Source organism: Vipera ursinii (assembly GCF_947247035.1).
Source record: "Vipera ursinii genome assembly, chromosome: 2".
In the NCBI taxonomy this organism is placed as follows: Eukaryota; Metazoa; Chordata; class Lepidosauria; order Squamata; family Viperidae; genus Vipera; species Vipera ursinii.
Window position 1 is genome coordinate 145,847,846 of NC_139513.1, and position 26,868 is coordinate 145,874,713.

At 47.4% G+C, this 26,868-nt stretch overlaps 1 protein-coding gene across 1 annotated transcript in view; it reads right to left on the reverse strand.

Annotated features, from left to right (window-relative positions):
- Positions 1-1,419: 1,419 nt before the first annotated feature.
- The window catches only part of NCKAP5L (NCK associated protein 5 like), a 53,001-nt gene continuing 27,552 nt past the window's right edge, over positions 1,420-26,868 (reverse strand). The window contains exons 2-13 of the mRNA XM_083356167.1: positions 18,232-18,301; positions 17,622-17,726; positions 16,523-16,591; positions 16,391-16,429; positions 13,483-13,596; positions 12,910-13,023; positions 8,002-10,103; positions 7,052-7,214; positions 6,877-6,955; positions 5,239-5,556; positions 4,184-4,323; positions 1,420-3,009 (exon numbers count right to left, since the gene is read on the reverse strand). Coding sequence (XP_083212293.1) covers positions 2,773-3,009; positions 4,184-4,323; positions 5,239-5,556; positions 6,877-6,955; positions 7,052-7,214; positions 8,002-10,103; positions 12,910-13,023; positions 13,483-13,596; positions 16,391-16,429; positions 16,523-16,591; positions 17,622-17,720 — 3,474 coding nt within the window. The 5' untranslated portion in view covers positions 17,721-17,726; positions 18,232-18,301 and the 3' untranslated portion in view covers positions 1,420-2,772. The remainder of the gene's footprint in view (positions 3,010-4,183; positions 4,324-5,238; positions 5,557-6,876; positions 6,956-7,051; positions 7,215-8,001; positions 10,104-12,909; positions 13,024-13,482; positions 13,597-16,390; positions 16,430-16,522; positions 16,592-17,621; positions 17,727-18,231; positions 18,302-26,868) is intronic.

Consider the following 26,868-nt stretch of genomic DNA (forward strand, 5'->3'; position numbering starts at 1 on the left):
GGCTGTTTTCAGAAATCTGGGAGATCCACAGCTAATCTAGTAATGTGATGAAACCTCAGTACAAGAAAGCTTCCTGTTTGCATCCTTTTGGGAAAATCCTAGTTTCTTCCCTTAAGGCATGAGTGTCAAACTTGCTGTGTCATGTGACGTGACTTCTTTTGCATTGCCAGAGCTGGGGTGGGCATGGCCTCCGTATGATGCAACCGGCCTGTGGGCTGACAGTTTGACACCCCTGCCTTAAGGCATAGCTGTTTCATTTCTGATTTGGATTCAACTGTCACTGAAAGCATGCACTGAGGAGTGTAAGGGAAAGTTAAGCTCACACTGTAAATACGACGAAAAAGCTGAAATTTTGAGTGGATACTGTTCTCTTGAATTGCCTAACTAGTACATGGAATCTGACAACTGGTTAATGCAAATGCTTTCTCCCTGCCTTTTCTATGACCAAAAAATATTTCCAAAGCTGCCACTTTTGAGTAGACTTCGTATGGACAAGCCTAATGGAACTCATTTTTACAAAACGCAGGTGAAAAAGAACGAGTCATAAAAGATATATTAGAAATTAATACATATGCACTTAAATAACATTCACATTAGATAAGTGTGTATAGAATTGTAAAGAGAGAAATGGCGCCGCCTTACCAAACTGAGCACCGGGCTTATGCAGTGCCAATCTCACGATGGCCAATAAGCAGAAGAAAACGTGAGCAGTGTTGTGATTACTTGCCAACAGCAGAGCTTCACTTCTGAACAAGAGACAATTTAGGGAATCAAAGGAAATATTACTTTGAAGTGCAGAATGAGGTCATGGCCTCCCCTTTCTGCTGGAAGCAGGCTGAAGGATTCTCTGCTTTAGAACAGACATGTCAAACTTGCGACGTCATGTGATGCCAGCTGCCATGGACTGTTTTGCCATTGACTGCAATGGGGTGGAAGTGGCTTCCATGTGACGCGTCCAGTTTGACACCCCTGCTTTAGAAGCTTGAGTGAACAGATTTCTAGCACAAGCAAATAAGCTGCAACCCAGCCGTCAAGAATGGCCTTAGCTCTGCCTTAGCTTTACCTGGACTAAAGGCCACTTACTAAAAAGAGCAAAGCTAGCTTCTCACAACAGGGCTCTGCAAAGATCTGAACTCGAGGGATAACATGCGATTCAGAATGCATTAGGAACACTTTAAAGCAACCCATTTCCCTGGGCTTGCGCAGCTGTCCCGCACAACTGGCATGTGTTCCTAGGAAAAGAAGATACGTTTGGCTTCATGTGTTCTCAAAGAGGTGCTATATGTATGCACCAGCCACACTTGCCAAGTCATACTTTGCTCTTCAGATCTGGACTGCTGCACACTGCTGAACATGAGAAACTTCCGCATGTTCATTCCAAACACCCAAGTATTTCAGCCACACGTGTGGTTTTTTTTAACCCCCTTTTATTTTCTAGGAGATTCAAGACAACAGACAGACTCATTTCACAATAACTTATATAAATAAAAAAGGAGCAAAAGACATCTTAATATTTTAAAATATATTGATGTAAAAAAAAAACGAAGAGACACTCAACAGGAGAGGGGGCCTGTACACAGCAAAATAGCACCATCTAGGGAACTAACAGAGCTCCCATAGAAACAAGGTTGGAGAAAGCTGAGCTGCACGGAAACCAGATCAGCATTAATAACTTAATTTTTTTATTTAAAAAAAAGGTTACATAGAAAAGGGCAAGGAACGAAGGCCCCAAGCTATCTAACCCAGATACACAGTAGCTCTGAGGTTCTTGTTCCTTCAACTGGATTTGGGAGAAAGGAAGGAAAAGGCGGGGGGGGGCATTTGATGAAATATAATGAGAGAAAAGTGAACCTACTCACATTAAGATGCTTGTTCAAGAGGGGGGTCGTCTTGTCAAGCATCCACACCCCCTAGACATTAGTTTGGTACACCCCCCCCTCCCACCAGCAGCCACATGCTTGAAAGAAATGGATGGAAGGCCCACTTCACTGCTCTGTCCCAATGGAGGGGAGTCCTGGTTTTGGCAAAATCTCACATGCTTTTTAAGTGTCAAGAGGTGGAAGGGCTTCGGTAATTTGCTAAGGCAAGCACTGCACTGCCGTTGAGGTAAAAGAGGGCAGTTTGGATAGATAGAAGGATGGGAAATTCTTCCCCTGGCAAGGGCATCATCATTAGCACCACCCCTTCCAGCCTGCAAAAGGGAGGTCAGGGCAAGGGAGTCTTTTGGTGGTGCAATCTGTGAATTGGAATCACTCACCCTTTGAGGGTGACGCGCTCTGCTTAGTGTACCCTGGAACCCACAGCAACCCTTGGTTCCATTTTTCTTCCACCTCCGAGTCCACCAAGTTGCATAACGGATTGGCGAGACAAAATTGGGACTCCCTCCCGTTCGCAGTGCTTTAACCCAAGGGATACTACTTAATGTGCAACAACCACTCCCCCAAGTTGATCCAATGCCACTCAACCGGAGGAAGACGCCCACAGCCACTTCCCATCATGCCCTCCCGCCCACCTTTTCTTTCCGTTCTGTCTGTTTTTAAACAGGCAAGCCGTCTACTGCCCTGCTGAAGAAGTCCCATCTCCCTGCTTAAGAACGGGCAGGGAGCTGGTATGGAAGACAGGTTACGTTCTGCCGCAGGCCGTGATTTGGTTTAGAAGAATCAAGCGGGATCCTATGGGCAAGTGCTGGCCCGGCCCTCAAAGCACCAGGCAGGAGGAGCAGGTGGCCGTGTCAACCCAGGAAGTCAATGCCCTCGTTTTTCCTCGAGAGGCTCAGCCCTGACTGCCACAGGAGGATAAGCTGTCGTAGAGCGAGTCACTGAGGGACTCCGAATTCTCCAGGCCTGGCTGGCCCTCTGGACCCATATCCCTGGAACAGGCTTCTGTGCTGCCCTCTTCACCCACATCAGAAGCACTGGGGGTTCGGCTGCTGCTGGCGCTGAAGGCTGGGGAGGCCTGAGGTCCCTCCGAGGAAGCCCGCCTTCTCTCAACTACATTACAAGTTGAGCCCTGCAGGAGCAGAAAGGAGGAAGACAGAACTGCTGAACAGGAGAGAAAGCTGGAAGACTGATCATCCTGCTTGGTGTTTTGCCTTGTTTCTGGGTTGTTTGTTTTTTTTGGTTCCTGAGAGCCACGTAAGGTGCGGCTAGATAGCAGGGATGAGGTTCCACAACTGCATTTTGTATTTTCAACTCAAGGGGGGGGGGGAATTAACTCTCCATTTCCAGGTAGTCCCTCATTTAATGGTCACTCTTTCAGCAATCATTTTAACTTGGAACAAGTGGTGAACCAATGGTGCCTATGACACTGGCCTGCTCAGTGTCCTCACAGTCACATGGCGATCTAGGTGCTCAGCAACTGGTCCAGATTTCCAACTATTGCAGGGTCCCAAAGTTCCCATGATCACAATTTGCGACCTTCTCTATTGGCGTCCCACAAGCAAAGTCAATGGGTAGGCCAGCAGTAAGTCGAAAGTGATCACGCGAGGACCTTGTTTAACATCCCGCGGTGATTCACTTAACGATGGTAACCGGGAACTAGCAGCAAGGCTACATGACATTGCACTTTAGGATAGCATTTTTTTTTTCAGAGATGGAAAATCTGATTCAAATTACCATAGTTAATTGAGGAACACCCTCCCCCATCTCTTCAGTTCCTGAAAAACCCAGAAACACAGCAGCCAAAACAGCCTAATTGTTTACATATTGTATTACGATTAGATTGTTATCCCACATTTTTATATATAACCCATGGTTGGTAACATACTTAACATTCATTTATGGATTTTATATCCTGTTTGCATGTTAAAAGAACCTCATCCTGTTGTGAACTTGCTCCTGCACTAAAAGCTGAAAGTGGAGCCATAGCTTTGGGACAAAGAGGAAGGAGCTGCTGTTGGTAAATGTTTCCCACAGCATCAACCACTGCCTGATTTTGCAAAGATGTCTTAGCACGACTAGAACCGCTCAGGAAAGGAAAGCTTTCTGTGAGGTACTTAATGTAACAACAAATCTGTCAGTTCTGGTTACCATCTTCATACACCCTTGTGGATAAACATCAAAAGCTACTACAGTGGCTCTTAGCTTCACAAAGGCTGTCTGAAATCTCTCTGGGCCTTTTGCAGTGTGGCATCTGTCTGCCTGTTGCCTTCCATCTTCCCTCAAACTCATCCCCTGACCCCTACCATTGCAGAACCGTGGAGCTCTTCCAGCCTGTCAGGAGAGCAGAGAAAGGGATCCATGCCCGCTGATGCTTTGGCATTAGGGAAAGTCCAATTCTTGCCATGTTGGATACGCTGGGGATTGCTGGCTTCGCTGCAGAGATCTGTGTAAGGAAGACCAGCAAGTCATTACCAGTGAGCTGGAACCAACTTCACATCTACTTTGGAGCAACACAACTGAAACAATGAGAGTCTGGGTCAGGGGTGAACGTTTTGCATCTTCCTTTTAAATGCTGAAAGAACTACATTTTAAAGCATTAGGTTTAATATTTTATGATTTGATCCACATCAGAACAGGATTCCAAATGACATTTCTGCTGAAATAAGCTGCCCAAATTGGCAACAAATGTTCAGAAAGTAGGGAGAACATTCTGATTTTTCTATCCAGGACAGAACGACTTAAAAGTGTCTTCCTTCTGGTTTTTTGTACCACTTCAGTATCTTAAAACAGTGGGCCCCAACCTTTTGGGCACCAGGGATTGGTTCTGTGGAAAGTTTTTTTCCCGGGAACTGGAGGGGGTGTGGTTTTGCGTGCTGCATGCATCCCGTGGATGGGGCTTCGCTTCTTTGCATGGCCCTGTTTCTGGCATGCCGGGGACCCGTGCCAGTCCACGGACCGGGGGTTGGGGACCCCATCTTAAAATACACAAATCAACATTTGCCTGATTCTTTTCATTGCATATGACTGTTTGGCTTTCTAAGTTCCATGCATGGAAAATGGTCTCACAGAAGAAAAACTATGGATTCTTCTAAGTCAGAATTGTAATCTGTGCCCCTCTGACCAACTTATAACCCTGATCTTAAAACTACCCCACGTTAAGAGCTTAAGCCAAAAGATCCCTTTAAATACTGAAGAACAGTACAAAGAGATCAGTTGACCTCCACTGTTAAAGGCACAATATTAGCAAAACATCTGCTTGTGGAATATGTGTGCACGTATATACGGTTTCAGAAAAGACCTCCAACATAGAGGACAACACACAGCTTCTTGGGTTAGATCTCTTTCAAATGGAACAAACCTTGCAGGTAGCCTCTGCGATCATGGCGGTTGAGGGCTGGTTCTGCACTGGTTAAGATGCCATGGAAAGCTGGCATGCTTTGGTGCTTGCTAGGCCCCATCAAGTCCTCTGTGCTTGGCACCTCCCTTTCCAGCGTTCGGGCTTTGCGGGGTACTCTGGTGACAGATGGGGGACCTCGAGGTGGGAGAGGTCCTGCTGGTGGAGGATCCAATCGAGGTCTCAGTTTCGGGACACTCTTGCAGGGCATCCCACTGCAGTAGTCAGGAGGGGGGAATGTGCCAATACCACTGTCCAGAGTCCGTGTCAAGGAGCTACATACTGTGGACATAACCAAAAACTATGAGGAGAGATGAAGCCAAAGTCCACACCTCCTCCAGAAATCCATCTCATGACCTGCTTAACAGTATACATTTGGGGCCATTATAGGGGCGTGGATACCATGTAACTCTCCAAATATTGTTGAACGCCGGGTTTCACGGCCAATGGCCTGGAGAAAAAAAAACCTCCTAGAATTCTCTCTGTCTTCAAACCAAGCTCCCTCAGAGCAGCAGTCTCCAACCTTTCCAGCTCTGCGGACTGGCAGTGGTGGCGGCAGAGGTGGGGAAGGGGATGGACTTGCGACCCAGCGGTTGGGGACCACTGCTTTAGAGGAAAAGCAAAACAAGAAGACAGGGAGATGTAATTCAACGGTCAGGCGCCTTTTAAGACAGGGGGCATTCACCATGTGATTTTCCACAATAAAAAAAATACAAACATCATTTTAAAATTTAAGCAGTTATACAAAAAATTCCCAAATAATGAATGAGCCACCATCTGCTCCCTGAGATATGGGAAAATTTTGATTTTTTAAAAAAAAAATATATTTCAGCAGCCCACAATGTAGGTGAGTTGTGGGTGCTATAATTGTGGACAAATGTTGCTGATCTAAAACATGTTATTCTGCCCTCGCTGCCTTTTCCAAAGTTCAACAGGGCACTTCCTTCTGTCTTCTTTCCACTACTAGGAAGAAAATCCAGGAAACGGGGCTTCCAAGCACATTTACATAAAATACCTGATTTTCTTCCACACCTATGCTCTCTGAAGAATGGGTTGTCAGCAAGCATTACCTAATTATTGTTCTTTTTATATTCAATGTCTAACGTTCTGTCAACATCTAGTTGTTCTAAACTTCTGACTCCCAGAATTCTCCGATATCATTGGCACTGATCGCACTGATGGAAAATTATGGGAATCGTTAATTCAGCTCAAAGGATATGAAGTGGCAGAGGCTGCATTACATAGTAAAAAAATTCCACCCCACATTTTTATAATCCGATAATTGGAACAAAGCCACCAGACTCCACTACAGAGACGATATGCATTTCCTCGCTAGGAAGCAATTCTCTGTGGTAGCAATTTCCTGTGTAAACCTGGAGTACAATTCAAGGAAGCTTGTGTGGAATCATGGGAATATCGTTGACAGGACTTCATTCTCCTTGTGGAAGAAATCTGATTGTTTGTTTTTTACCGCATTTCAACAGTACTGGCTCCCAAATGACTAGGAGACCATTCTATGCTTGCTGCTAAGTTAAAATAAGAGCTCCTTGCTCAACACCGCCCCCCCCCCAGCCTAACCCTTCAACTTTCCTTGGAGCTCACCGGCAAAGTGCTGGGAGGTTACCAGTTCAGCCAAGCTGTCATCAGACGGCAGCTCTTCCCGCAAGGCAGCTTCGTGAAGCTACAGGGGAGACAAAGGAGGAAAGAGTGAGTCCTTCGGCAGCTGAGGCACGGATGAGGGGCTTCAGACCGCTCCCTCCCACTACAGAGCGCTCACCTTGTCTGGAGCCTCCGGACAGGCATGGAGGTGCCCAACAATGCCATTGCGCGGCGGCCGGATAAGGCGGGGATCTTTGGCATCACGCAGGCCTCTTTGCAGGCCCTGTAGCTCGTTCTTCTGCTCCAGATGAGTCTCACATGGTGCCTCTTTCCCATCCACCCTGCAGTGCAGTGGAGGTCAGTACCCCAAAGCTTAACTTTCTTTCAATCCTTACCCGTTTTGCAAGATCTGCAGGTTAGAGCTACAAATCTCGTAGGAAGAGACTTGGGGCCCTCCCTCAATACCATCGCAGGGGTAGGCAAATGGATGTCCTTCATACTGTTTTCAACTACAACTTCCACAAGCCCCACCCACTGCCCTTGCTTGCTTGGTGAGAAATAAAGTGGCAAAACATCTAGAGGACTTGCCCACTTTCAGTACAAGGGTTGCAAAGCTTAAGATGGAACTCCTTAAGTCCAGTTCTCATCCCTCAGAGCCAAAAATCAGAATCACTGTCAGGCTCCTTGGTTTTAACTCTGGGCACATCATATCTGGTCACAGATATTCAGAATCTGGGACCCTGTTAGCAATCTTGAGGGTGATAAAACTATTTAAAAACAAAAGGGCAGGGGGGACATTTTAGCTCCTTAGGAATGTGAAAAAAGCTTGGAAACAAAGGGGCAGCATTTGGTGAAGTTTTAAAGATTAAAAAAAAAGGGGGGGGGAAGGGGGAAGTCCCTCTAAAGAGAGTCTCAATCTGTACAGCTGTTCATTTGCTCTTACCACATCCCTGGCTCTAGCCTTGATCCCAGCCAGAAATCCTGTTTTATGCAAATCTAGATCCCAGAGTTTGCAAAACAAAGTGCTGATCCTAGCTTAAGTAGGGCACCTCTTAGGGTGAGATCAGCCTTCACCAACGTGCTTTTAAGCCCTTCCAGGCAGATACCCTCTGATCTGCTCTGACCTACCTATTGAGCAGCTGCTGCATGAAGTTCTCTGCAGTCACCTCCTGGTACATAAGGGTGAGCTGGCTGTGTCCGGCGTCACAGGGGTGGGAGCGAGGCTTGTCCAAGGCCAGCCCATGGATGTAGGCCTTCTCTTCCTCCAGGGCTTTGCGCAGGTCCTCTGCCTTCTCCATGAGCTTGGAAATGTTCAAGCTTTCGGACTCCAGCTTGCGTGAGACGCCTTTGCTCTCCTTGGCTTTGGCAGCCTCCGGCCTCCGGCTGAGGGCAGGCAGCTTGCTCTTACGCAGGCCAAACCAACTGGCAAGACCACTCGAATTCTTCTGCTTGGTCTCTCCCGCAGCCGGCCCACCTTTGTGCCTTCGCAAGACGTTCTCTTCAATGCCTTTCATCACCTTTTCTTCGATACTGGCAGGCGGCCCAGCTTTGCCCTTGGCCTGCTCCGGGCCAGAGGGGTTTTTGCGCCCAAAACCGCTGGAGGCCTTGGCCGAGGGCAGGCACGGCTTGGGTTCTGGAGCAGGGGGCTTGGTTGGGGACTTGGAAGGTAACTTAGTCGGGCTCCCGTGGGGACTCTTGGCATTCTTCCCAGGTTGCAGGGGTTTGGAGGGATTTCGGTTTGCTGGCGTCCCTAGGGAGCGATTCCTAGAGCCCTGGTGCTCAGGGTCGTTGCCGCGGGAACCCACCGAATGGGAAGAGTAGCAACGAGGGGTCGATTCATTCCCATGGCAAGGCTCTGGGTGCTTGAGGCTGCTGCTCCCAGAGCCCAGCCTGGGGTGGGCATCGGGAAGGCTTTCCCCACGCTCCCCTGGCCGGGCGGGGGCTCTCCCCTTCTCAAAGCCCAGCCCCTCTTTCCCCTCCGTCCCTTTTAACCTCCCCAGCACTGTCAGTCGCTCTTTGAAGGGCATGCTGGCTGCCACCTCGAGCGTCCGCTTGGCAGAGCCGCCCGCGCCTCTCTTGGAATTGTCGGGGTTCCTGCGGGAAAGAGGCGGCGAGCGCCTGCTCTCCGGGCCCGACTTTTCCCGGCTGCCAGCAGGGCCGGGCTCCAGCGAGACGTCACCAGGCGGCACCGCCCGAAGGGGAGCCAAGCGGCAGGAAGGCAGGAGCGCCTCAGGTCCGTCCAGTTTTGTATCGCGGGAGGAGGGGGACCGAGAGCTCACGGCAGTGCTGAGGGTCAGCTCTAGGATGTTCTCGTACTCGTGGGGTTTGTGGTACCCAAAAGGGTCTGGCAACGTGGGAGCGATTGGGGGGCATTCTGGAACAAGAGGTCGGCCGGCCTTGGGGGAGGGATGTCCTCCTCCAAGGCCAGAGTCCGTGGGGAAAGGGCTGTCGGGGGAGCCCTTGCAGCTAGGCGTCGGGGAGTGGTACACCTCGTAGGTGTTGCTGCGGCAGGGGATTTTGGAGCTGCGGGTCAGCTGCGGGCTGAGGCGCAGGGCGGCAGGGCTCGGGGGCGGTGGCATCTTCAGCAGTTTGAGCACCTTGGAGGGGGAGGGGATGGGCAGCCCTGGCCGAGACTTCTCTTTCTCTTCGCCGGACGGAAGGAGGCTGAGGTAGGCTGGCTCCCTGCAGGGAGAGGGAGGCCCCAAAGCCTCTAGGCAACTCACGGCCTGGATGTGCTTGTAGCTCCTGGCCTGTCCTTCGGGGCTGCCCGCCAAGCACGGTCCGCTGGGCTCCCCGTTGAGCAGGGCGCTGTCGCCAGCCTCCCGAAGGACGTGCCGCAGGTAGGTCTCCACCTCGCCTAATTCTAGCTTGTGTTCGGCCAGCGCACTCAGCAACCCTTGCCCCGGCTGCCCTTTCTCTGCAGGATCGGGCTCCCCGGCCTCGTCCGAGGAGGAGGAGGAGCTGCCCTCCCTTTTCAGGGGAGGCTGCCCAGGCACCCCTTCGCCCTGAGCCAGCAGCAGACACGGCCAGGCTTCGGCCGTCACTCCTTCCGGAGAGCTCAGCTGCCCAGCGTCTCTCCAAGGGGAAGGAAAGGCAAGCAGAGGGTCCATCTCTTCCAGGGAACGAAGCACTTCCAGGATCTGAGCCTTCTTGCGCAGGAAAGGGGAGAGGGCCTCCAGAGACCGGGCGCTGGATCCGGGCATTTCCAGACCACGCTCCTCAGAGGTGACCTGGAAGGCAACCAGGACGCACAAAAACGTCACAAGGCCAGCTTTCCACGCCCATTTCTGCCCTTTCGACCGCAACGTCCCATTTGTTATTTCTGTCCCCAGATTTATTTACAACAGGATCGAATGATTTATTCCAGGCTAATGTAGACTCCTACAACGGACAAAAGTTCCCCAGAAGTAGCGGAGAAAGAATTTTTCCATCCCCTTCTGCTCAGTATTATTTCTAAACGGCAGCATAATGGATTGAGGCTAAAACGGGCAGGAAAAGCAGGAATTCCATCTCCTTCTCTCCAGGTACGTTTTGCATTCCATCCAGGCTGTGGTGATGAAAGTTTGCTAAAGGATGCACTGAATGGATGCTACCAAAGAGAAGATATGCTGAGGGCTGAACTAGGAAGATTCTGACTTTAGCCAGGCCTATGAATTTAAGGCACTTACCTCCTATCACAGTCCTGCATCTGCCATCTATAGCATACCTACGTGTAGTTATTTATTTAGTCAGTTTTAATTGCCCCCAAAAAATCAAAAATAAAATGTATTTCATTTATTTGATTTTGATTTTTGATATTTATCAAAATTTATAGCCTCTCATCTCAGCAAACCATTTCTTCGGCGTCTCTCAATTCAGAAACATACGCTGCAATTAAAATCATAGAAACTATTTAAAACAACAAAAACCAGGAGAAGCCATTTCCTGTTTGGTGGGTAGATTATTTCAACCTACAATACAAAAATTAAAATGCACAGCCCTGAGGAAAGTATCAAACTGACATCCGCTAACACAGCCAAGAGATGGGCCCTTTCGTACATTGGGGGCCCCAGCGAGAACCAGGCCTTTCGTGCCTTATGGAAAAGGCCAACAATGTCAGAGCCTTCCTAATCTCTGAATACAGGGAGAAAAAGAACCAAAGCATGCCTGTCCTGTCCAAATAGATCAGACGGGTAGAAATAACTGGGAGAGACAGTCTCTCAGGTAACTCGGTCCCAGGCCACGAAAGGCTTTAAAGGTGACAACCAGCACCTTGACTTGCACCCAGAAGCACACTGCAGTCAATACAGCTCACAAAGCTCTGCAAAGGGGTCTTCAAACTTGGCCCTTGTATGACTTGTGGACTTCAACTCCCAGAATTCCTCAGCCAGCGTGCCTGGCTGAGGAATTCTGGGAGTTGAAGTCCACAAGTCATACAAGGGCCAAGTTTGAAGACCCCTGCTCTACAAGCACCATTGACTGCTTGCACTGCCCCGTTCTGTACCAGTTGAAGCTTCTGAAAGTTCCTTAAAGACAGCCTCACGTAGAATGCATTGCAGTAGTCCCAGTGCTTTTTTTGTAAAAGAAAATGGTGCCAGAACTCACACATGTCATACAACCCACCTTGCCTACCCTACAAGGTTCCATCCAAAAAAGGTGCCAGAACTCCGTTCTGAGCGTTCTATGAGAAAAAAAGCCCTGAGTAGTCCAAACAGGAGGCCACAAGGGCAAGAACAACAGTAAGCAGGGCCTTCCAGGCCAGGAATAGGCACAACTGGCATGCAACCCAGAAGTGTACAAAGACCCTCCTAGGCACAGCTGCTGCTTCCGTTCAAGTAAGAACCACGAGTCCAGGAAGATGCCCCTCTGCAGCCTCCCTATCTGAATCAGGGAAGTTAGTGGAACTTTTCTTCTACTGGGGCAAGGGTAGGCAACCTCGGCTCTTTTATGACTCGTGGACTTCAACTCCCAGAATTCCTGAGTCAGCTCGATTGAAGTCCATGAGTCATAAAAGAGCTGAGGTTGCCTACCCCTGTACTGGGGTGACCACCTTGTCTTTCTATTTGTGCTTGTTATTTTATAACTTTGTTTTCAATTCATTAGGCTGCCCAAACTTATCAAGTTGGGTGACCTTAGAAACATGTATCAATCCATCAATCAATCAAACAAATCTGACTGACCCAACTTTTGAAACCAGTTTTGAAGGAACAATCTCACCTCCGCTTCCCTACATACAATGCAACAGTTCTCCTTTGGTAACTCTGATCTTCCTCTTTCGCCCCCCCCCCCACCCTTGGGAAAGAAAAGAAAATCGCCACTGGCCCCAAATGGTTTGAGAGTCAAGAGTCATGAAGATGTCTACTACATCAACAATCTATGCTGTGCAGCACTGCATCAATTAATGGCTCTGGGGCCCCATTCCAAAAAATGTACGACTCTCCCTTTCTTAAACTATTTAACAAAGCATCGTGCATAGGAAAGCTGTATGAGTAGCCCAACAATGCAGCAGTAAGCATCAGCAAGCCTGCACCTGCAGGTGGCAATCCAAAAATGAACGGGCAATCTGTTGTGACTCAGGGCCAGCCTGTGGGTCCGACAGCCGGGTTCGATGTATCGGAGGACTCAGATGTGGGGGAGGAGGGAAACGAACCGGCTGATGATGATTTGGAGGCTTTGCAGAGTCCTCAGCCGGGAACCTCTTCTCAGCTGTGTGAGCCCGAGAGTGCGGAGGATGATGACCCACAGCTGGCCCTGTTCAAGGACGCCCGACGCAGGAGGCAGACGAGCAGGGACAAACAAAGAAAGGCTATGGGACTCCTCGGGAGGAGGCACAGGGAGACCACGCCCTGAGCTCTCTATAAAAGAAGTGTTTGGGGAGGGGCTGGTTGCTGAAAGCAACTTTTTCGTTTGAGAAGTCAAGCTCTTGTATTTTTGTAACAGTGTAATTAAAACTTGGCAGAAGCCTTTTGGTCTTGGACGCTTTCCAGACTCTTCTTTTGATTAGGGGTGCGAGAAGAGGGCTGGTTCAGAACACAATCGAAGGATTACGGAACATACCTCTCTCTGCAAGAGGCACCGTCCGAGGGGAAATGAAACCGGGAGCTTCTCCACTGTGCCTGGTTGGGAGATTGGGGTCGGGCTGGAGAGCAAGGAAGCTGGATGGGTTGGCGTCTGAAGAAGACAATTAACAGAACGAATGGCTCGAGTAGACCTCTTGCAGAGAGCAAACACCCTGAACGACAGCGCCTTCACACACATGCACGCAATGTACTTCTAGCAATTCCACACTGCTGGGAAAAACACGCGAACCCAGCAGCCCCACTGATAAAGCACTCCTGCTTTTAACCAAGGTTTATTAGCGCTCAGATACCCCCAAAGTGACTATAATTGTTCGGTAACCTATGACTAACCAGATTTTGGCTTCACGTACTAAATAAAGGTACCGGAGAAGAATACGATCCAGCCGCAAAGGCAAAATTTCCCCAAGCATTTGGACTACATAAACAATCTTCTTTCCAGCACTATCATTCCAAGGTGCTCTCTGTATGCAGTCGCCTGTAGCCCACCCACCCCGCAAACAAATCGTGTCTACACATAAGAAAGAAGGAAGGTAGAAGGCAAAGGAAATACCTGGGAGAGAGACCCAGAAGTCAGCTTTCGATGGAAAAGGTCGCTGAGAGCCTGGTTTTGCCGTTCCAAGTCAAAGACCCGTTTTTTCAGCTTTATGCATTCTTCACGGAGATCCTGAGAAAAGAGGAGGTAAACCTGTAAGCTAGTCAAGAGAATACCTGCATAAACTCTTGTTTGCTTTTCTCTCCTCCCCACAGGAATCCTCTAGGTGAGTGGATTCGGGAGTAATCAGCATTTGCCATCAAGGGACACAAATCCCCTCCCAAAGAACCCTGAATCCTGTGACTTGCACAAATAGCGCAGGTTAAGGACATGCATAAATGTTTGATCATATTTAACAGACACCGACACTCATGACAAAACCTGTAGCGGAGGAAGTGGAGGAAGAAAGACATAGTACTGAAGCCATCTCTGCTGATGCCTGGGAATACAGATCAGGACACAGGTTTGGCATGCAAAAAATGCAAGTGAAATATCCCCCCCCCCGAAATTAATAAGCAGCTTTGCACAATGAGCTAAGCTAAAAAAAATAATAATAATCAGAGGCAAACGCAATGACCGATACCAAGCAATTAAGATCTATTATCTGCCTGTCCTTCATCTATATCAGGGATACACAACTACTATCAGCTCAAGGTTTACACATGGTTTTGTTTGAAACAATGAGAACTGCACTCCAAAAGTGGGCTAAGCCACGTCCTTGGTTCAGAGGGAATTTCGAGATTTTTGAGAAGCATTCTAACTATCCGCAAGACTTAAAGGTAGCTCTTCTGCCTCTAGCCCCACGCCCGCCCCATCACACAAAATACAAAATGAGGGTCATATCAGCCCAACCATTTTGGGGGAGCCACAAAGGAAACTAGTGGGCTGAATACTATCCCAGATTGCATTTTTTTCATCTCTGACTCTTGAGAACACTTGCTGTACTTGTAGTCAAGCCTCTTCTGATATTCCCATTCCAAAAAGTGAGCCCAAAACCTAAATGGGACTTCATTATTAAAAAAAATGAATTAGAGTACATTTATCCTCCAACCAAACTTACTCACTCACTTTCATCCTCTCTCTTTAATCACAATTTTAAAACCAGTTGCAGAGGTCTGTGGCGGATGCGTGTAAGGTTTCTGGGGAAGGCCACAGGCCAAGGAGCTCAGATCTGTACCTCAACAATAGAGGAAAGGATGCATGCAATACTCTGCTTTTGACCCTAAGTGAATTACAAAGTCCTTATTCGGCTTTTATCCCTATCACCAGCTTAAGAAGGGGCCTAATCTGGAACAGAGGCAGCACTGATCTATCTGAGAAAGTTGTGAGGAATAACGGGAACATTTCAACTACTCTAAAAGGCAGTATGAATATCACCATCACAGGAAAGAGTTTGGTGGAAGAATTCACACTTCTAGCAACAGGCACTTTCTAATTGTTTCTAATAGGTCTCCTGCCTTTCTTTAAGTACAGTATCCAGAGGTTAATTGTGGTACCAACACCTCTCCCTTGAGCACAAGCAGGCCTGACCCTTCTTACTCAGCAGTTACAATGTGCATAATCCAAGAAGAAAGATCACAGACAATTCCATTATCCAGAAGTCACCACTGACTTGTATAAAAAAACCTAACCCCGTAATATATACAAGAGCTCTGTTTGTTCCTTCTTCTCCTCCTAAAGAAATCCAGCACAGGATACAGTAAGTGCAGGCACCGAAGGGCCTAGACTAGGGGTAGGCAACCTCGGCTCTTTTATGACTCATGGACTTCAACTCCCAGAGTCAGCTATGCTGACTCAGGAATTCTGGGAGTTGAAGTCCATAAAAGAGCCGAGGTTGCCTACCCCTGGCCTAGACCATTCCTTTGCTTGGTAACGTAAATGTTTCAGGAAAGTTGCACGGCTTTAAAGAAAAAGAATAGTTGCTAATATCTTTAACTTCAGAAAAGCCACCGCAATCCGTAAAGGCATTCTTGGGAAATAAAAAGGAGAAACGGTGGGTGGGTGAGTGGGAGAAACAGGCCTAGGAAAAACAGAGTGGGACAAAGCCTCTGGAGCACGGGTCGGCAACCCGCAGCTCCGGAGCCGCATGCGGCTCTTTGAGCCGTCTCCTGCGGCTCCCAGCCGCCCGGTGCGCACGCACCTCTTCGAACGGGCAGTGGTGCGCGTGCACCTCTCCAAATGGAGAGTGGCACCGCCCATTTGGAGAGGTGCGCGCGCACCTCTACGAATGGGCGGAGGTGTGCGCGCACCTCCCCAAACCTTTGAAGAGGTGCGCGTGCACCTCCGCGTGAACGGGCAGCGGCGCCGCTCTTTGGGAAAGCTGCTGCGGCACGTTTGCAGGCTGCCAAAAGCGGCAGCTCTGCAAACGGGCCGCAGCAGCTTTCCCAACAAGCGGCGCCGCTGCCCATTCCGAGAGGTGCACGCGCACCTCTCCGAACGAGAGGTGCGCGCGCACCTCCCCAAACCTTTGGAGAGGTGCGCACGCACCTCCGTGCAAACGGGCAGCGGCACCGCTCTTTGGGAAAGCTGTTGCGGCATGTTTGTAGGCTGCCGAAGGCGGCAGCTCTGCAAACTGGCCGTCGCCGTCGCGCAACCGGGAACCGGTTCCATCACACATAAAAAAAAAATGGCAACCATGCGTGTCCGCGCATGCGAAAGAAAAACCCATCTTGCGCATGCGTAAAACGTTTTTTGTGCATGCGCGTGCATGGACACACGCACGCGGCTCCCACTTTTTTTTATGTGTGATGGAACCGGTTCCCAGTGGCTCTTTTCCTTTTTCAGGTTGCCGACCCCTGCTCTGGAGTAATTTCACCAGTCTGCTTTCTGCAGAATTTTGTGCCTGGCCATGTTCTACTTTAACAGCAGTCAAAATTTTAAAGAGGCCTTCAACCCCCCCAAAGACCAAGCCTGGAGGCGGACTCACTTTTTGGTTTAACAGCGCTTGCACCACGTGGTTGGCTACCTGCAGAAGAAGAAGAAACAGGTCTAAGCACAAGGGGAGAAGCCAGGCCTCCATCCGAAGGTGCTGTCTGAGAAAGAGAAGGAAAAGCAGTACCTCATCCAGGCAGCGTTCATAGGTTTCCCGCTGGTTCTCATTCGCTTGCACCAAAGCCAAATTCTCTGCCTGAGGACATAGAGAAGAGTCAGGCTTGCTGGTGAAAAAAATGAGGACCTCAAGTTTCTTCTCCAGGAGGTATATGGGAAAAGAAATGAAACATGGACAGCTTTCCTTCTTTGCTCTGCTCCACCCCACTTCTCGTCCTTAAAAATTCCTATTCTGCAGCATTGCAAAGCTATGTTTTCTACCTGTGCCGAGGGGGAAAGAGTGAGGGGCTACGGTAACTAGGTTCAATGGCTGGCACCTCCCTTCAAAAGCCAGAGCTGCAGACCAACTAGATTCTTGTCCCGTCCCTTGTAGACGTGTCATGTACCCCCCTCAAAAACCCAGAATACAATGTTTGTGCAAAGTGCATATAACGCACATTAGGAAGAGGCAGAAAAGGAATCCACATGACTTGACTCACCTAATGGATTCACTTGGGCTTATATGTGTCTGGTGTGAGTATTTTACCTTCCCTGTACACCATGTTGGAAAAAGGGTGCCAATTCTGGAGAATCGGGAGTAAACGACTCTTGCTTGTAACAGTAAGGGAGCAAAGCTGCTCCCCCAGGGGGCTCATATAACATTCACATCATTTCTGTACAGGTAGTCCTCGAGTTATGGTAATGAAACTCCATGGTTGCTCAGTGAATCCATACTTCGCTAACAGTTTTGCTGAAAAATCGAGATAAATGCTGGGTTTCAGCAAAACCATCAGAAATCGTGGCCCCATGATAGTGAGTTGATGCAAATGACTACAAATGTGCCCCAGTGCACTCAAGCACTCAGTACTTCTAATCCAGGTCGTAAGTACCACCCAGGTAGGTCTGTCAAAACTTCAGTCAGTAAGCAACTGATTTTAAGTTGAAGACCATCTATATGTGCCAATGCTGGGAGGCAGCTCCCATTCAAGTGAAATAGATACTACGCAGTCACCAAGAAACATATTGCTTGCAATGGGATCTCAATTCACTTCTTCTGTCAGCCTTTCATTCAGCTGGTGCTCTGGTCTCTAGAACCCCTTAAATCAGCAAGACAAGATGAGGCCTTGTACCTCTAGCTCCCGGAGTCTCTGCAGAAGGTCCTGGGGTGTCCTTGGCTCATGGCCATCCCCTTCCGGCTTCATCTTGCTTTGCAGCTCTATTTCAGACATTGTTTCCTTTGGGCAGAGAGAGTCACATAAGAGTGCCAAGTTTCATGCTCCTGCCACAATAGAAGACCCACCCCCAATTTCGCAGGGGAGGGGCGGTGTTACAGCAAGGCCATTTACCAGCTGCCTCCGATGATACAGCTGGGATTTCTCAAACAGAAAGGATGGACAGGAATGATGGCAGAGTTATGATCTGTGCTTACAGCATGCTTTAGGGTCACAGTTCAGCCCCCGATAATCCCAAAGGGTGCAGAAGACCATCTGAAGGGTTGAGGGGGAGAAATTGAAGCCTCCAGAGGTCTTGTTTCCACTTTCCCTCCTTTAATTTTTTTCATAAAGTACTACAAAACTGTGCTAATAAAATTCAGTCAAGTTGATCTTGCTACAATTGGATGGACTGCAAGCGATGTCCAGAGAGTGGCTTGGCCACCCCCCCACCCACCCCAATATCAGGATGATGGATGTATGACCCCAGCTAATGCCTTGGCCCAGCAATTTCCCAGCCTTTTCTTACCTTTTTTCAAGGGCCCAGTAATGGACACTATGACAAGCCCAACCTCCAGGCTTCCCTTCATCACTTTTGCCTGAAAGAGAAGCAAAGAGAGTTCAGGGCTGAGCACCCTTCATCAAAGGAATGTTGCCTTAAAGAGATATATCAGCATTCAGGCAATGTAAGTGAACAGCAGAAAGCTGCAACGAGAGTTATTTTTAAACACAAAGATCCAACCCCCACAGTCCTTTTCCTCCAAGGATTTCCCCATGGTAGTCTCATTCCATGCTTGTGACGGTTGCTAGAGCTCAGTTTACAAAAGAATGGGAAAACATTTGATGCAGCTGGGGCCAATCTGCTGGTTCACCTTGAAGGACTTTGGCTTTACAGATTTACGTCCAGTATTCCTCTGCTCCCAAGCCAACATCTATCAGGAAAGCAACAACCAAACCACAACATTCACTACTGCAGCATCCCAGGTGATACTGAGTTGTTTTTTTTTAAAGGATGGGGTTATTTTTAAAGAGGACATGTTAACAGAGCAGTCCAGAAGATAATCAGAAGTACTGAAATTAGACCTTCTACAACAGGGGTCTTCAAACCTGGCCCTTTTACGACTTGTGGACTTCAACTCCCAGAATTCCTTAGCCAGGCACACTGTCTGAGGAATTCTGGGAGTTGAAGTCCACAAGTCGTAAAAAAGCCAAGTTTGAAGAGCCCTGTTCTACCACCAGAGACAGATTTTACCGTAATACATTGAAGATAAGAAGCAAGGCTCTCATCATCCATTATGTTCAGTTTGCAAACTTCCCCAGGTCAAGCTGTCTGACCAGAGAGAAGAAAATGAATCCAGGGGTGATGGACCAATGTCAAATCCAGCAGAGCTTCTACAATGCTCATGTCTAGCCAAAATGAGCTTTTTCAGCCTAGGAGGAGCAGGCTCCTCCTGTGGCATCTGATTAGTTTAATCCATAATGGGAATGTTGGTATGTGAGAGAGAGGGAAGGAGGTGTATGCATTGTAAAGCAGCATAAAGCAGATATACTGATTTCCAGAGGTAGGACTTGTAAGTAGTAGTTGGAGCGGTAATGTAGTAGAAGTGGGAAGGAATGGAGTAGTGAGCAGTGAGGACTAGCCTTTGAGTGCTTATGTGTGTGTTGCCTAAGGACCTGTGTGGTTGTGTTGGCTCTCTTGGATTTTGGAACCACTGACTTGGGTATATACAGTACATAAAGGAACCCACGACAGTGTCCAAAGTCGCCTAATCTTGTTTTACACTTGATCCGTAATTTGACACACTTTCCCAAATCCAGCTTTCTCAGGCACAACAAGTTATGCAGAGTTTGATAAGTGTGTAATTTTCAGGGGATTCTAAGGTTCTAAGCAGCTAAATGTCAGATTTAGGAAGGGGGAATTAGTGCTGTAAATTGCTATGAAAGATTGCCACGATATTGGAAAGCAAGCCAGAAACCGCTGTACTGAAGGCAACAGAGTATTTCATCCAGCATGTTTGTGGCTTTGCAGTACCAATGCAGAATTTGATGTTGGAGGTTTATATAAAACCTGCAAATGCATAAATACAAATCTGGAATTTATTGGTGAATCCCACATATACCATGTTCCCACTGTAAATGACAAACCTAATAAAACTATGTACTTCTCTGTTTATCAGTGAGTAGCCAAATAGGATGACTGCTCTTTGTTTATACATTCAAGGGTACCTCTAAGTTCTACTGAGAGAGACAACATTCATCTAACCAGCGATTTGTTTTGTTAATGAGCTTCTAAAGGAAGTGACCAAGATAATTTTGAAGTTACATGAATTCCTTTATCCCTTAGAGCACTCTCTTGGCAACTTTTAAGACGTGGATTTCAACTTCTAGAATTCTCCAGCCAGCTTCCACACCAGCTGGGAACTTCTGAGAGTTGAAGTCTACATATCTTGAAGTTGCTACAGTTGAGAAACAGAGTAAGCTGCTAAATGCAGCCCAATAGGTGAAGGTTTAAAATGGAGGTAAATCAACATAGCCCTAAGGCTTACCGGTGGTGGTGGTGGTGGTTGCAGCTGTAGCTTCTCTGACTAGCCTACCCCACAGATTTGTTGGAAAGACAAAATAAAAAAGTTGGAATAAAAATCATTTTGAGCTCCTTAGAAGAATGGGCAGAAACCAAACTAGCAATGCAAACCAAAATTCGAATCAAATGCTGAGGTATCATTTTCATAAAGAGACCCAAATTTGGTTCATGAAAATACAAGAATAGAGAGAAGTGATCTTGCCTATAAAAAAAAAAGCTAGAGAACCTGAAAGAGAACCTGAACGTGACATGGGAGTTTGAGAAATTCAAAGATCTAGAATTATTTTTTTTGCTCCCCCTCTGGGAAAAAAAAAACCCAAATCGCTTACATGGAAGTTTATAATAAGAAACAAGATTAAAGAGAGGATAGAAGAATCTTTTATCCTATGGCTCAATCTACTCCAACCTGGACTTTGCCAGATTTGTTTGAACCCCAAAGGCTATAATTGGAAAAGGCAGGGGGGAGGTCTGGGATGAGGGGGGGGGTGTTAGCCAGCTAACTCAAATAATTTTTTCCAATTACAGAATTGCTGAAGAAATTACTTCAGAGTGGTCTGAAGGAGAAGTTAGATCACTGTATTCATTTTCTACTCTAAATTGTCGAATAATTCCCTGAAGAGTATAAAAGGATGAAGACAAATGCAGTCTCCGCTAATTTTATCCCTGGAGGAAGAACCCAGCCAGCATTTCAATTTAGCTTTGAGAACATAAAACACATGCAATGCAGGATTGGTATTCAGCCCTCACCCTTTCAGAGTTTCAAATAGAATTTTTAAAAAATCTTTGAAAGTTGTAGATGTGTGTATGTTCAACCATCATATTTCCCCTGCAAAATGCATGATTTTAAAACGCACAAGAAAACTGCTCTGGATTTTGGGGAACAAATATGCAAGATACTAATTAAAAATCATCCATGTGAGCATCTTCTCTCCCCTCTGACCCCATTCAGTTATCCCATCTCGTCCCCAAATTTCACTCCAGGGCAGGGTTTTCAACCTTGGCATTTTTAAAAACCATGGCTGGCTAAGGAATTCTGGGAGTTGAAGTCCACACATCTTAAAATTGCTCAGATTGAGAAACACTGCTCCAGGGTATTAAAATGCATCTATTTTCAGAACGGCTTATATTTAAATCATCTTGGCCATATTAAAAATGTGTCTGACTTAACCATATTTTAAAAAGCAAAGCTTACAGAATCTACTTTCCTTGCAATGCATTCACTGGTTTTGGCATTTTGATTACAACTGAGTAATAATTAATTCTTTTGCTGTCTCTCAGTACTGGAACTTGAAGAAAAAGGAGTCTCAAGAGAGGAGTGAATTAGTTCAGTCAACCAGCACAGAAATTTATGCTTAGCATCCACATCCCAGAAGTTTTCACTATTTTCCAGCCCAGGGGAGACAGAAGAGTTTCCAAAATCCTCAGAACAACTGGGTGAGAGAAAAACCCAGGAGTTACCTACGGAAACTAGAAGCATCATCCTACATATTTTAACATTTTCATAAAACAACACAACAATAAACTCTTTGAATACTGCTTTTTAAAGGCAGCATCAAAAACCTCTGAATTATGTGATTGAGCTTGGAAGAAAACTAGGGCAAGCAGGTTTAGGCAAGAGAACTGGGGGGGGGGGGGGAATTCCACCTTAACTGGAGCTCCAACAAAGAAAATGTAAATAGTTTTGCCCTCCCTCAAAAGAAAAAACCCTAGTAACATGTTTTTTATCTTTGTAAAGGAAACGCAAGCCCAATATACCAGATGGAAACTAGATTGGCAAAAGAAGGTCCCCTATTACATAGGAGTTCCCAATCTTTATCAAGCTGAAGCTGGCTCAGGAGTGTCTTGACACCACAGCTTTTCACTTGTGACCCCTTCAACACTTCCACCATACTGACATATGTGACATTCTCTGAGACATACAGTGAATTAATGAAATCTGTCATTTGGGATTCCTGATTCAACAGTGGCTTTGTAATAGTCCAATAAGCCGCAATAGAAGCTCCCTGTAAAAAGGCAGCCTCTGTCTTGCAAATAGAGTGCTTCCCATTTCCTCTCCCCCCCACTCCCCAAACTTTCAAGTTCCCAGAGTCTCTTGCAAAAAAAAGACACCCTCCTCAGTCTTATACATCTTACACATTTTGCTGCACGCCAGGACGCAGTCCTGGCTGGTCTTTGCACCTATTAGCCCCGCCAAGGGCTCGCAGGACACTTACTCCAGGCTACTTAAGCAGTCAAGGGCATTCAGCAGACTTAAATCTAGCATACTGAAAAAGCCTACATTTTCTTGGCTGCATTGCATTCCCGATATTTTGGGGGGGGGGAGCGGGAGGGAAAAAGGGGAAACTGCAGGGCCAACCTCTATATGCATGGCACAAAGAGACTAAACAGATCTCATGGACTGTAGGGAACACGGAGACACCTGGGCGTCACTTCAATCTAAATCCCCAGGAAGAAAGAAATGCAACTGTAGTGATCTTTTTGTTTTTTTAAAGAACCAACGCCATCCTGCAGCAGGAGCGAGGAAATCTCAAGATATTGCCGTTCTGCAACAGCCTTCTTCGAGATCCCGCTCCTCTGCTACAGATGCATCCCGTCAAACAGTGGAACTTCACAGCCCAGGTCCTCAAGTCTAGTTTCAGGGCGATCGTCGAGAGACAAAAAAAAAAAAAAGCTTCTCCCCACCCCGCAGACTGTGTTTCCCCGCCGCTCCCCTCCAAGCTCTACAGCGCTACCAGCCTTCCAATCCTAACCACACGTCCTCCTCTCCCGCAAGCCCTACACGCGCCCGACGCTCCTCGATCCACACGTTCCTTGCCGGTTCCGGGAGAGCTTTGGAAACGTGCCTCCTCTCTCGAAACTATATGGCTCCGAAGTCGGGGCAGCTCCCCTACCCTTCCCCTATCCCGGGCTCCCTGAAGGACTCCTGCTGCAGCAGCTACCCAGCTAGCGCTCCATTTCAGACACCCGACATTTTCCAAAGCGCTCGCCCCCCTCCCAGCCGCCGTCTCCTTTAAGCTCCCCCAAGTAACCTTTTCCTCAGCCTCTCCGCCAGCCCTCTTGAACTTCGTCCCCCCCTCCGCCTGCCCCTAAAAGCGGGGACGGGCGGTGGGCTGGGGACCAAGCCTGAGCTCGCTTACGCCGCTGAGGCCCCGGTACCTTTGGCGCATCCTCCCGCGACACGGCCCGACTCGGGGCCTGCTATTGTTGGGTGGTGGAGGCGGAGGCAGAAGGAAACTACGGCTCGGAGCTCCGCCTTATCCGTCTCCCCACCTCAGCGCGGCCCATCTCAGCCCAGACCCTCCGCCCCCCACCCATCCTTTTTCGCAGCCCATCTGGCTGAAGGGGGATTTCCACTACCGAGGGAAGAGAAGGGAGGGCGAACTACCCGAGCAGCTTTGCCGAGAGGGCTGCAAAGCGGGGTGGGGGTGGGGGTGTTGAGGGTGGATAAATGCAGCCGCTTTCAGAATTAAGGATGATTATGCTCATAATACATGTGTGTGTGTGGGGGGGGGAAAATGCAGGATTCCACACAAATCAGATTGCAAAGTCGAGCGGCAGTTAATCCAGATATTTCCACCCACCCACATACATGTTTCTGTTCAGGTTTGAACCTTTGGAGAACAAACTCCTATAAGGAGTTGCTCATATGGTGAAGGGCAACATTTTCCCAATCTAGCAAATAGTTTCTGAGGTAAATTCCTGGGGATCCTCGCTATGTGTTTTCCCCCAAATAAGATCATCAGCAAACATGGCTGACATCTTAGGGCAGTCTTCCAAAGGACATCTAAGATCCCCAAGGTCACGTTTCCCATTCCTAGCCCTGTGGCCTGTTGTTTAACAATGGCCTCAAACCTGAAAAAATGAATCCATTTTACCCTTATGCAATCTGCTCTTTAGTCACAAGGACACTCTGGAATCAGGGGCCCTTAAAGGAGAGGAATGGGAAGCCCCAGTTCCCTTTCTCAACGGTTTCCCTCCATTGGAAATATTCTGTTCTTACTCTGCAGTTGTGGATTTCAAAAATCTACTGTGGAAATAGAGATGATCCTGCTCAATTTTCTGCTTTCAGTTATAGCTGCCCTTATGCAACATAACCCTGGGTGGCTTGCAAACCAGCAGTAAAAGCATTAAGCACAATAAAAGCATAAAATCCATTACAGCAAACTCTTGGCATCCACAACTACCATACATCTTCCCCAAAAGCCCTTTCTGGGCTCAGCTTCACCCTACCCCAATGCTTGTGAGAAAAGTTAAGTCTTTGCGGCTTTTCCAAGGGCTAGGCCTCTGCTGGCTTGTGGATAGGGAGGAGGAGGATGCTGCAAAAACTCAAGAGGGAGAATGGGGTGGAAATCTTTGAGAGAAGGTGCCTGGGAAGTCCTTTCCTTGTTTCCTTTTCAGTAAACATTTTTATAAGTACTATTCTCAACCTTACAATTTGAAGATTGCAATCCCATTTATGCTTACATAGAAAGACCTATTGAGAGCAGGGGGATCTACTCTACATTTGCATGCTTAGAACTAGGATGATACAGCACAACGAATTACACCCTGCAATGGAAAAGGGTTTGAACTCTCCACACCACTAATGTTTGCTAAGAGAGAGACAAGCAGGAATTTGGAGACAGGAAAGCCACGCATGTGTGAGAGATCTTTAGTTTGATCCTTCACACTTTTGCAGCTGCAACTCCTGTTTTTCTAAAACTATTTGGTGACCATGATGGGAAGGTGTGAAAGAAGCCTCCATGTAAAAGAGCAGTAGCACTTATCTTAGCAACCATTTGGGCCGCCCTGAGTCTTCGGAGAAGGGCGGGATATAAATGTAATAAAAATAAATAAATAAATAAATAAAAAAGATTTGCTTGTCCCTAACTTCCCAGATCCATGTAGATGCTATGACTCCATGTTCAAAGCAACAATTCCTTTTTTGATATTGACTCTGTCCTCTTTGGCCAAAGTGTGGACACTAGGGTTTTACAAATCTGATGTTGCCAACCACGCCTAATTCTGATTTTCTTTACTCATCCAGATACAGAAGAGTAATTAAAATGGAGCAAGGTAATGAAACAAATACAAGATTAATCTGGGATCTACAGTACAATATTCTTAAGTACTAAGAAAAATAGAATCACCACTCTGGAAATTACTGTGTTTCCCCAAAATAAGACATATCCCGAAAATAAGCCCTAGCTTGATTTTTTACATGTACACCCAATATAATCCCTACCCCAAATATAAGCCCTAGTTTTGGGGCGAGGCGCACATGTAAAAAATCAAGGTAGAGTCGGGGGGTGGAGCTGCCCCACACACCCCGCACTGGCTTACCTTAGGAGTGCTGCATACTCCAACACCTGTTGCGCTGCTGCCCAAGTTCTGCGGCTGCTTGTGGCTGCATGCCACAGGATGCATTGTGCTGCTACCGTCAGTTGTGGCAGGAGGCCACAAGGTTTGTCACAGCAACTGCACATCGCGCTTCTTGCACCGCTGCGGCAGGATGCTGCGTGGCTTGTCGCACTGACTGCGCTGCTCGCGGCAGGAGGCCATGTGGCACATCATGCCAATTGCATCGGTGCTGCCACTCGTGGCAGGACGCCACATGTTTCACCACGCCGAGCCTCACGGCCTTCTGCAGCAAGTGGCAGCAGTGGCACAATGCTTCACAAGGCATGCAGCCACAAGCGGCTGCAGAACTCAGGCAGTGGCATGACAGGTTTTGGTGTGTGGGAGGCCTGGCAGCAGTGGTCCTAAGGTAAGACATCCCCCCAAAATAACACCTGGTGCCTCTTTTGGAGGCAAAAAAATATAAGACTGGGTCTTATTTTCGGGGAAACAGAACTTCTGTTATGTAAAGAAAAATTGCAGTAGTACATACATCTTGTATCTGGTTCATCTATCTTAATGAGCCACATTAAAGCAATCATGGCATTGGAACCATGGTTTATTAAAGGCATAAACTACATATCATGGCTTTTCTTAAGTTATTCTATCTAAAAGTAGACACTGCACCCTATATCATAGGCAGGTGCTTTAAAGCCTCACCATTTGGAAAGTTTTGATGGCTAAACTGTAACTACAGCAGCTGTATCATGTGAACAAACCTGGAGTGGCCTGGTTCACAGGTAACATTAAACAAGAAACCATAGCTAAGGTTATAAATTATGTAGAACCAAATCTAAGCAAACCACGATAGCTTACTGTAATTCAGGCAATGCATTTTTGTGCCCATTTATGCAATAATATAAGGTGGCAGCAGTTAATTACAATCAATGAACTCAATTTAAACTATTTCTTAGTAAAGCATATACAAGCACATTAGATTACATAAAGAAATTACTTTTTGCATAGGACAGGGGTGTCAAACTCACAATGTCACGTCACGTGTCTCAATATATTGTGACTGTTTCCCCATTGCTGGAGCTAGAGTAGGCGCAGTTTTGGCATATGCATCCAGCCCGCAGGCCGGCAGTCTGACACCTCTGGTATAGGAGATTGAACAATTAACTATTTTCTAAAGCAATTTTCACCTTAGACCTTTCTTTTGAAAGGTTTCTCTCTCATAAAACCTGCTCTTTTCAAAAATAACCAGGG